Below are 11,945 nucleotides of genomic sequence, written 5' to 3'. Positions count from 1 at the left end.
CTGGGATCTGATATTTATCATTGGACCAGACAAGACGTCTACCAACGACTCCACTGAGGATTTTGATTTTTATGAATTGAAAAGGATACATCCAGACGTCAACGGACGAATGGGAAAAACTTAACGTTTATCGATACCAACGGAGAGGTGACGAGACATCAACGGATGAATGGGAGAAAGAGATACAAACATACGTCAACGGACAGAAGGAGCCCACACAAAGCAAGATTGAGAATTGGACTTCATTTTCTAAGTATACAAGTCTCAAGGGTCTCAGGGGGGTCAAAGTATCTTATTATGGTCCTCAGTTTATCAGTGAAGGATTTAAAGCTATCAGAGTGTTCATTTGGATTTAATCAGAAATTAGGGTTTCATGGCTACCTGCAACATGCAATGTTTAGTTGGAAGTAGAGGAGCTCATCCATGTCATGATTAGAGAGACATCTTGGCGTAGGAAGATTCACAATTATCTCAGAAAGATCCATTGGCAATCAGTGCAATCAGTTCCAAATCATTTTGCCCTAAAACTAGGGTTTGGTATAAAATCAGTTTATTTCTGATTCTTTTGGTGAAAGTCTTTTCCATGGCCCTCCATATGTCCACAAGGGTCTACATACAAAAAATCAGCTCTTTATTTGAGCTAGAAGTGCTTCAATTGATCAATGGAATTGGGAATCAGACAGTTTGGGAAAAGTCAACTATTGGGCCAGAAAAGTCAACTCCTGACATTTTGAGAGTGGAATCTCAAAATCCATGCCTAGGTTGGATCATGGATTCATCATTTAATCAAGAATTGGAAAAGTTACTTAATTTGGAAATGGTTGACTCTCCATTTAGGGCAAGTTTTCATGATCGTTGCACTCACTTTAAGCCCATTTCTCATCATGATAAAAGCTAGATTTGAAAATTTCTCCAACATGAAAGTTGTTCCTCTTGTTCCACGCTTTCTATAGATATAAAGTTTTCTCCATTTGGATTAGAATTGAGAAAGTTATGCTTACTTAAAGTGAGACATTTTTTTAGGACACTTAGAAAAATTTGTCAAGACTTCTTGGCCAGTTTTCATGCACTTCAAGGAATTATTTGAAAATACTTTCTTCACAACAATTGTACCTTGCCATTTCCTCTTTCACGTCCTTTTAGAATCATCTCATTTGGATCCATGGTTTGAGATATACATTCATTTAAAATGGGCACCATGACTTGATTTTCTAGGCAGATTTTGGGCCTGGTTGGCCCAATCAGATTTTCTAAGCATGCTGCACAAACCAGTCACGTTTTTCTACTTCTTTTGGCCATGCATTGGACATCCATTCACTTTAGTTTGGCCCAATATAACAACATTTTACACCTCACTTCACACTTTTATTCTTATGGATAAATCACTTATTAAAAAGCCCATGAGAACACCTAATCCACCCTATTTAAGAAGCTGAAACCCTAACCCTAAAGGAGCATTGGAATTTCGTGGGAAGGAGGCAAAGCTTCATCACATATCAGACTTAATTCCACTTCTACTTTCCATTAGTTAATCATCTCTTCCATGACCATGTTTTGATATATCTACGCTTGCTTACCATGTTCATCACCATTAATCCTTCCATTTTCATATTTCGTTTTCTTATTTAAAATATTTTCTTTGTCCATAAAATTAGCCAAAATTTTTTTCACTTTTCTTAACGCTTTATTTAATTTTATATAATTTTTATTTTTTTATTTTTTTAATATTAATATTTTATTTTAATTATTTATTCTAAATGGTCCATTTTAACACACTTTTTTTATGGATTTTATTTTTATGATTTAAAATTATTGCTGGCATTTGATTTTTGGGATGAAGGTTGAACACTGTCTCATGGTCAACCTGGCCTTTTATTGGAATTTTATTTCACATTTTCAATTTATTTTGGATTTATTTTTGACATAGTTTGGTTGGGTGACTTTTAATTTGACTTCTGTTTTATTTTAATTAATTCACGTACCAATTTTCGTTATTTTTAAAATCTTTTTGGGGGATGATGATGTCTTGACCCCACCTTATTTAGTTTAATTTTTCATAAATTTCTTGATTAATATGATATTTATTTGTTATTTTTTATGTTGACTTGAATTTTCAGTTGACTTCTTTATGATCGATGTTTGACTTAGGGATTGCTTATGGCAATTGAAGAGATCTTTTGATCCTCCCTCGTTCATCTCATATGCCATGTATTAGAGGCCTTTTACCTTGATTTTATTTGGTCCTTACCTAATTTCCTGATTAAATTATTCAGTGGACCCTTCATGTGCATATTTTCATCTGTTTGATTCATCTGTTATCTTTATACTTGTTTCTCTCATTCATGCTTTTTATTGCTTGGTTATTTAACATGTTCATACTCCCATGCATTGTTAAAATGCTCCATTATTTGATTCTTTGGTTTGATTATATATTGTTTATTTATTCGATCTGATTGATAATTGTTGCCTACTTGTATGTTGTATGAGGCATATATTCTTATTGTTTGTTTGCCATGAACAATCCCCATTCATAACAAATGTACCCTCTCCCATAAAGTGTATAATATTTATTTCTTTATTTTCTTAGTCACCTTTTAATACAAGAAGTAAAACGAACATCCGATAACCATTTCAAAATAAGATCAAAAGCTCGATCCAACGTCGAGTAATCATTTTCAAAACTTAATAGAACCATCATTATCCGCGCATCAGTAACTCCTCTTCGCGCTCCATCCATCGAATCTTGTTCTATTTAGGTAGCACCCATTAGGTAGAACCCTTTGTATGATAACATAGGTAGAATTCCCTTATTCTTTGCATGCTAACATTAGGTAGATCTTCCCCTTTGTAAATCCTAACACATAGGTCCATATTGCATGACAACTCTAGAGCAGAGCTTCCCCACTTTTAGACCTTCCGTGCGTCTCTGATATTGTGGCATGTCAGTCCGTTCTATTGCAAAGAGGTAACTGCCTAAGACTCGATTCAGCGAGCTGCGACACCTACTGCTAGGAAGTGAACCCATTGCCCACTTTCCTTTGACACAGCTGGTGTCCCCTTTTGTAAGTCCATGTTCAGATGGAAATCCCTAACCCCTAGTTTAGTCGAACTACGACAACTCTAATTCTCATATTCAGATGAGATACGTAGGCACGAGATGCGATGTCTTGCCGAGTTTGACTAACGACTAACAACTAATCCTTGTATGCTTTCGCCCTTGCTGCGATTCTTTTCTCTCGCCCTCGTTGCGATCGAGACCTTCCCTTTTCTCGTGCCCTAGTTGCAATCGAGACCCTTGTTCCCATAGTTAGGCAAACTACGTTTTGCTCTGATTCTTATTCCAGATGAGATACGTAGGCATTAGACGCGACGTCTTACCGAGCACACTTCTCTTTAACCCATAGGTAGCCGAGCTACGAAGACTCTGATTCTCATACTCAGATGAGATACGTAGGCAGTGGATGCGACATCCTTGCGAGTCATTTTCTTTTAACTTTCCTTTTAGTAAATAGTACTTTAGATATACCTACACCCTTTAGACTAGAACAACACTTATGAAAAGGGCTCCCTAGGAGTACCTAGGATGTTTTGGGTGCTTAAAACCTTCCCATTGCATAACTAACCCCCTTACCCCGATCTCTAAAAATTTTACTAGTTTTTGATTCGATAAAACTTTTAGGTTTTTGTTCGCTTTCTAACCATTCCTTTGGATAAATAGAAGTGCGGTGGCAACTCGACTTGTATGGTTTACCTTGGATTTAGTCAATATCTCTAATGGTAACGAATACCCCGCTACAAGTATTAAAGAGTATTTGTCTGAGCCTCCGATTTTGTCTCCGCCTGTGGAAGGGAGACCATTGATTATGTATCTAACGGTTCTTGAAGACTCGATGGGTTGTGTCCTTGGTCGGCAAGACGAATCGGGAAAGAAAGAATATGCCATCTATTACCTGAGTAAGAAGTTCAATGATTGTGAGTCTCGAAATTCGATGCTTGAGAAAACATGTTGTGCTTTAACTTGGGCTGCTAAGCGCTTACGCCAGTATATGTTGAATCATACGACTTGGTTGATGTCCAAAATTGATCCAATCAAGTATATCTTTGAGAAGCCTGCTTTAACTAGGAGGTTTGCCCGTTGGCAGATGTTGTTATCTGAGTATAATATTGAGTATCGATCTCAGAAGGCTATTAAAGGTAGTATTTTGGCTGACCACTTGGCACATCAACCAATTAAGGATTATCAGTCAGTTCAGTGTGACTTCCCAGATGAGGAGATTCTGTATTTGAAAATGAAAGATTACGATGAACCTACGCTCGATGAAGGGCAAGAACCTGGTTCCAAATGGAGCATGGTGTTTGATGGCGCTGTGAATCAATATGGAAATGGTATTGGGGCAGTGATTATTACTCCTCAGGGCACACATTTTCCATTTACAGCAAGGCTAACTTTCAAATGCACGAATAATATGGCTGAGTATGAGGCCTGTATTATGGGACTGGAAGAGTGTATTGATCTTAGGATCAAGCATCTTGATGTTTATGGTGATTCGGCCCTCGTTGTTAATCAGATTAAGGGTGAATGGGAAACGAATCAGCCTGGCCTCATCCCATATAGAGATTATGCGAGGAGGATTTCAACATTCTTTACTAAGGTTGACTTCCATCATATTCCTCGAGATGAGAATCGGATGGCAGATGCTCTCGCTACACTTGCTTCGATGATTGTGGTAAGACTTTGGAATGAAGTTCCCAATATCACTGTGATGCGCTTGGACAGACCAACTCATGTATTTGCAGTAGAAGAGGTGCAAGATGATAAGCCGTGGTATTATGATATCAAGTGTTTTCTTCAGAGCCAGATTTACCCGCCTGGGGCATCTGTGAAAGATAGGAAGACTTTGAGGAGATTGTCAGGCAGTTTTTACCTCAATGGCGATGTGCTTTATAAGAGAATATTTGATATGGTTTTGCTCAGATGCGTGGATAGGCACAAAGCAGACCTGTTAATGATTGAGTTCCATGAGGGTTCATTTGGTACTTGTCGCAACCCGAAAAATACGGAGGGTGCGAAAAAATCAACCGGCGAGAAAGAAATGACAGAAGAGTCGCCACCGTGCGTTATTTATCCCAAAGGAGGGAAAGGAAACGCTCGAAGTAAACCTGGAGAAAGGAAAGGAAAAGACAAGGTCTCGCAACCAAATCTTGGGTTCGGGAGTCGATTATGCGAAGGGAAGGTATTAGCACCCCTACGCATCCGTAGTACTCTACGGGATCCACTCTTGTTTGTTTCTTGTCTAAAGGGTGTATGTTCATCTAATGTACTATTTACTAAAAGAGAGGGTCAAAGAAAATGACTCGCACGGATGTCGCATCCACTGCATACGTATCTCATCTGGAATGAGAATCAGAGTCTTCGTAGCTCAGGTACCTATGAGTTAAGGATAAGTGTGCTCGCTAAGACATCGCGTCTTATGCCTACATATCTCATCGGGAATGAGAATCAGAGCATAATGTAGTTCGGCTAACTACGGGAACAAAGGGTCTCGATTGCAACTAGGGCAAGAGAAAGGGAAAGTCTCGATCGCAACGAGGGCGAGAGAAAGGATCGCAACGAGGGCGAAAGCAAACACGGATTAGTTGTTAGTTGTTAGTCAAACTCGGCAAGACATCGCGTCCTGTGCCTACGTATCTCATCTGAACATGAGAATCAGAGTTGCCGTAGTTCGGCTACACGCACGCCAAACAAACAAGACACCTACACACAAAAAGGTGGCAAACATGGAGCCCGACTGCCAATCACTGGACTTACATCAGTATCCGAACCAAAACACACACAAAAGGGCAAACGTGGAGCCCGACTGCCAATCACTGGACTTACATCAGCATCCGAACCCAACAAAACCACACTGGAACCCGAATGCCACTCGATGGACTTACATCAGCTTCCAAGCACACAACAAGAGCAACAAACAACAAATTGCCAAGGAGTCGGGAACTCGAGCCTAGCAATCGTCAAACAAACACAAAAAAAAAGAAGGGAAAAGTGCCCGGAGAGGTCTCGCACGACCTCCTGCCTACATACCTCGTCTGGAACAAGGATCAGGGCGATGTAGTTCCCCTTACCAGGGGTAAAACTCTCTCCTAACCAGAGACCAGGGAAACAACAAAAAAAGAAAAAGGTGCCCGGAGAGATCTCGTACGACCTCCTGCCTACGTACCTCATCTGGTATGAGGATCAGGGCGACGTAGTTCCCCTACAGGGGTTGCCATCTGAACATGGACTTACAAAGGAGGACACCAGTTGTGTCAAAGGAGAGTGGGCAATGTGTTCACGTCCTAGCAGTAGGTGTCGCAGCTCGCTGAATCGAGTCTTAGGCAGTTACCTCTTTGCAATAGAACGGACTACATGCCACAAGATCGGAGACGCTCAGAAAGGTCTAGAAGTGGGGAAGCTCTGCCCTAGAGTTGTCATGCAATGTGTACTTAAGTGTTTAGGATTTACAAATGGGGATATCTACCTAATGTTAGCATGCAAAGAATATGGGAATTCTACCTATGTTATCATGCAAAAGGATATGGGAATCCTACCTATGTTATCATGCAAAGGGTTCTATCTAATGGGTGCTACCTAATCGGAACAAGAATCGACGAATGGAGCAAGGAGAAGTGTTAGGGATTAGGGTAGATGGCGATGCATGAAGCAATCGACTTACAAGGTTGATGGCGATGCATAAAGCAATCGGCTTACAAGGTTGATGGCGATGCATAAAGCAATCGACTTACAAAAGGGTGGATGAATACGTGCTGGTTCTGTTAGGTTTTGAAAAAAATGATCACTCGACGTTGGATCGAGGTTTTGATCTTGTTTTGAAATGGTTATCGAATGTTCATTTTAATTCTTGTATTAACAGATGAATAAAGAAATGAAAGAATATTATACATTTCATGGGAGAGGGATACATTTGTTATGAATGGGGGTTGACATGGCAATCAAACAATATAAATATATGCCTCATACATCATACAAGTAGGCAACAATCAAACAATAAGATATTTAAACGAGTATATGATCAAATCAAATAATCAAAGAATGAAATAATGAAGCATTAAACAATGTATGAGTGTAAGTGCAAGGGACATGTCTCATTGTAAGAAAGCCCAAGAGTAAGCTATGTGAGGTCGACGGCGATGCTTAAAAAGCAATCGACTTACGAGGGTGTGAAAAAAAAGGGCTCGATATTAAATCGAGAAAAGTATGATTTTTTATAGTTTTAAAATGGTTTTGAGTTAAATTAAAATACAACAACTTTACATTATTAACAAAATGAACATATGAGTGTAATAAAGGCATAAACATAAAAGGAAACTAAAATGCTAAAAGAAAAAAATAATATAGCTAAAAGAAATAAAATGCCAAAAAATGCCACACATGAGTATTGAACCCACCCCACTCAAGAATACGAACGCTACCCTTTTCCACCAGGCCACTCATCATTATCTGCTACTGAGATACTATGTTAAATATATGAATCGGGCTAAAAAAATAAAAAGATTTAAGAACAAGATAAACATTTTTTATGGTTTTTGTATTAAAAAAAAATTAAATTAAGTAATAAAAGAAAAATTAAAAAAAAAGGAAAAAAAAGAAAATGATTCATCGCCATCGTCCTCAACCTCATGAACCCCCTCAAGCTCAGAGAAATCTCTCCCTCTCAACGTAGCCGCTTCCGTCTCTCTCAACATTGCGTCTCTCATGACTCAACAGTCGCGTCCCTCTCAATTTCACTCACACCCAAAACCCCTTAATCGCATTTCAGTAAAGTCTCTATCAACAAACACACGAAAATGATAAAAGGAAAAAAAAAAGTGAGAATTCTCACAAAGTGTCACGGCGGCGATGAAAGGCGTGAAGAAGTTGGCCTCCCAATCCAGGTATTCGATATTGGGACTTTAGGGTTTCGGTTGAGATTTTCGCCTCCAATTTTTTCTGTTGTGCTCTTCAAAATCGCCTCCCCTCCTTACTGATTCTCTTCCTTCTACTTATGCTCTGCTGATTAGGGTTTCAAAAATGCCTTGGGTTCCAAAAGAGTAACTCTGCAGAACACTTTGGATGTTCAGAAATCGGATTAACCTGTTTGATGCATGGACTTGGAACAGGTAACCTGAGCATCTGAGCATTCCTCTCTGTTTTGTTTCTATTCCAATTTGGGAATAATTCTTGAATTAACTGCTTGGTAATTAATTTGTGTTTTTTACTGCAGTGACTTTTTTGTGAAAACTCAAGAGCAGTTTCGGTTGAGGTTCAATGGTCTGTTATGGACGTTTGGGTTCAATTGTGTACTGGTCTTGTTTGGACTTGTCGATGCGGATTGTTGGTTGTTGCTGCTGCAGTTGATGGTTGATGCAGGGAAAATGATTTCGGTGTTGATAAGTTTGATGACCAAATAGTAACAATTTGTGACCAGTGTGAGAAGGAGTATCATGTTGTTTGCTTGCGGAACATTTGGGCTACGTGAGTTGGAGAGCATTCCACACTTCAATACAGAAAGAGCTGAAGATCCATATAAATTCTTCAACTGGAATGTTACTCATGGTGACATCTGCCCACTTGGAGTTCGCCAAAGAGGTATATTGATGAATGGATAATTCCCTGGCCCAGACGTTCATTCTGTTACAAATGACAACCTCAGTATTACATGTCGCCTCCGCTTTCACCCAATCAGCCTGCAGAATGCCTGTGAGCAGCAACAGCTACTGCTGCAGCACCAGCTGCACCAAATTGAGATTGTGCTTGCAACAATTTAGTGTCAATAACGGTGACAGGATTGTTTAAAAGATCATTCTTGGCCTGCTGGTGGTATGGATTGGTATAAAGAATTTGATTCTGCTGTTTTAGAAATTTTGAATGGTTGCATACTGGGAGGAATTGTACTGCAGCTTAGTTCATTGCTCAATTACTTGGTGGCAGCTTGGTGAATTTGGTCATGGCTTTTATAACAACAAGGCTGGATATTAAAGAAATATATACCATTGGTTATTCAAGGATCAAAATGGAACATGGAAGGTTATGGTTAGAACACGGATTGTGCTGGCATTTGCTGTTATTCATCTTGCAGGTTTGATGGCTGCAACTGAGAGATCATTTGATTTTCATGAGACTGTACTCAAGTAACTTGAGATTGTGACTGTTGCAGGGTGCAGGACTGATGTGGTTCTTTGAATGATGGCAGGTCAGTGGTAGGTGGTTACAAAGTGAGAGAAGATAACAGGAATACCGGATATTAGGTCTGTATGTATGAGGCCGACACCACGCACTCGTACGATGCCTATGCTTGGACCTATGCCGAGTAGCCAGTTGATGGAAACCTAGTTTTGAACATCAAATTCGTACTTTTTGAGTGTGCCGAAATGCCAAACATACATGACAGTCATAAATACAAATGCCAGTGCAATCGGCACCCATGCTCCTTGTAGGAATTTTGTAAGAGAAGCGGAGAAGAAGAGTGATTCGATGGTGCCGAAAAAAAGAGAACAAATGTGAGCGCAAGGAGAACATTCTGGTGCCAGCATAGTACAATAACCGGTGACATCAGACAGGTGGTGACCAACATCACTGTGATAACTGCCAAAACCGAGGCGTGACCGAGATGCTGTGTGTTTCTGAAACCAATGGTAACAGCCAAGGTCAGGAGCATCAATAGCCAATTGATCTCAGGGATATATATTTGACCGTGAATTTTGGATGGTGTGTGAACCACTTTAACTCTTGGGAAGCAATTTAACGCAGAACATTGCTTGATAATTGAGAATGTTCCGGTTATGATGGCTTGACTTCCCACAACCGCAGCAAATACAGCTATCACAAGAACAGGCCATCTCAAATTCTCTGGAACAGATACATAAAGCCCAAAGTGATACGCATGCTCGACTTCATGATGTCTTGATAGATAAGCAGCTTGTCCCATATATGCAAGAATTAAAGATGGATATACCACAAAAGTGAAAGCAATCTGGATTGATAATTGTGAGAAGTGTCCAAGATCAGCAAACATGGCTTCTGATCCTGTTATGGAGAGCAAAACTCCACTGAGGGCCATCCAACCTCCCGTCTGAGTTTTCCTTATAAATCGTAAAGCATAAATTGGACAGAGTGCACGGTATATCTGAGGGTTCCAGAAGAAAATATTATATAGTCCAATGGCACTGATACAAAATAGCCATATGATAACTATCGGTGCGAACAAGAAGCCGATCCTATGTGTGCCATAATGTTGAAGCGCAAACAAGCCTACCAATATGATGCATGCAACTGGAACTTCTACATAAGCATGATTTTCCTTGGACATTGAAAGCTCAAATCCTGATATGGCCGAGAAAACTGAAAGAGCAGGTGTAATGACACCATCACCAATAACCATACAAGTACCAATCAAAGCAAGAATAAGCAAAATCTTCTGCAAAACCTTGCGTTTCTCAAGCGTCGACTTAAGCCGAAACGCAAAACCTCTATCAGATGAAACACCAGAACCACCACCACCACAAGAATCTTTTTTATACTCAGAGAGTTCTTCATCAGCCAATTGACAATTCGGAAGAGAATTGACTTTAGCATGTCTACACAACAAAGAGTAAAGTGCAAAAGTACCTCCTTCACCATTATCATCCGCTTTCAACACTATGAAAACATATTTAACTAAAGGAACCAGTGTCACAGGCCAAAACACCAAAGACAAAACACCGAAAATCTCTTCATTTGTATTAGAGTGACCAATTCCCTCACCAAAAGTGCTTCTAAATACATATAAAGGTGAAATGCTTAAATCTCCATAAACAACTCCAAGGCTCTGATATGCCAGTGTCAGAACAGTCCTCCACGAGTCCTTCTTGGAAGAATTTCGACGAGTTCTTCCACCTTCCAGATCCATAACATAAGCGGTCTCAAGTCTCAAAGAACCATTTATTGAACTTTTGAACGGAAATTTAAGGTTTTGATTATTTTTTTTTATTTTCTTGTATGGAATAAAATGTAATGGTTTACAATGACATGAAATGGATCGAAATGGATTAACAAATGGTTTGAAGATTATTGGAAATTGGTTTCACAATTGGTTTAATCAGGACTTGAATGTTTGACTTTTGAAAAGAAAATAACTTGACTGATAATGTGTATGAACAAAAACCATGACTTTGGACCAAGACCAATCCTCATGTAAAACCAAAGTTAGGTTAGGCCAAGAATGCCAAACAAACATAAAAAAAAAAAAATTCAGGAGCAAAATCGGGGTATGACAGTACTCATTCCAAGGGACATGCCATAGCTTGAAAGATGTTGAGAGCAGGCTACTATTGGCTGACAATGGAGTCTGACTGCTGCAAATATGTGAAGAAATGCCACAAGTGTCAGATTTATGCGAATAAGATTCATATTCCCCCGACACTTCTGAAAGTGATTTCATCACCATGGCCATTCTCTATGTGGGGAATTGACATGATTGGCATCGTATGCTAATGTGACCAGGCAGGTGGTCGTGAAGTTTATCAAGAATCAACTCATATGTCGTTATGGTGTGCCAGATAAGATCATTACTGACAATGGATCCAACTTGAACAACAAGATGATGAAAGAGTTGTATAGTGAGTTCAAGATAGCACATCATAATTCTTCTCCTTACAGACACAAGATGAATGGGGCTGTTGAAGCTGCTAATAAGAATATCAAGAAGATTATCCAGAAGATGGTTGTTACGTACAAGGATTGGCATGAAATGCTGCCATTTGCTTTGCATGGATATCGTACATCTGTCCGCACTTCAACAGGGGCAACCCCTTTCTCTCTTGTTTGTGGCATGGAGGCTGTACTCCCAGTAGAGGTGGAGATCCCATCAATGAGAGTCTTGATGGAAGCCAAGTTGACTGATGTTGAATGGGTTCAGAGTCATTACGAC

The 11,945-nt window shown here is 39.6% G+C and overlaps 1 protein-coding gene across 1 annotated transcript; it reads right to left on the bottom strand.

Moving 5' to 3' along the window:
- Positions 1-9,297: 9,297 nt before the first annotated feature.
- LOC127097386 (potassium transporter 6) lies at positions 9,298-10,955 on the bottom strand. Its single transcript, XM_051035883.1, has one exon. It carries the CDS (start codon positions 10,923-10,925, stop codon positions 9,429-9,431), a length of 1,497 nt encoding a protein of 498 aa, XP_050891840.1. The 5' UTR covers positions 10,926-10,955; the 3' UTR covers positions 9,298-9,428.
- Positions 10,956-11,945: the final 990 nt, after the last annotated feature.

This window comes from Lathyrus oleraceus, chromosome 6, assembly GCF_024323335.1.
Source record: "Lathyrus oleraceus cultivar Zhongwan6 chromosome 6, CAAS_Psat_ZW6_1.0, whole genome shotgun sequence".
Taxonomy (NCBI): Eukaryota; Viridiplantae; Streptophyta; class Magnoliopsida; order Fabales; family Fabaceae; genus Lathyrus; species Lathyrus oleraceus.
This window is presented reverse-complemented; position numbering and strand designations above follow the sequence as displayed.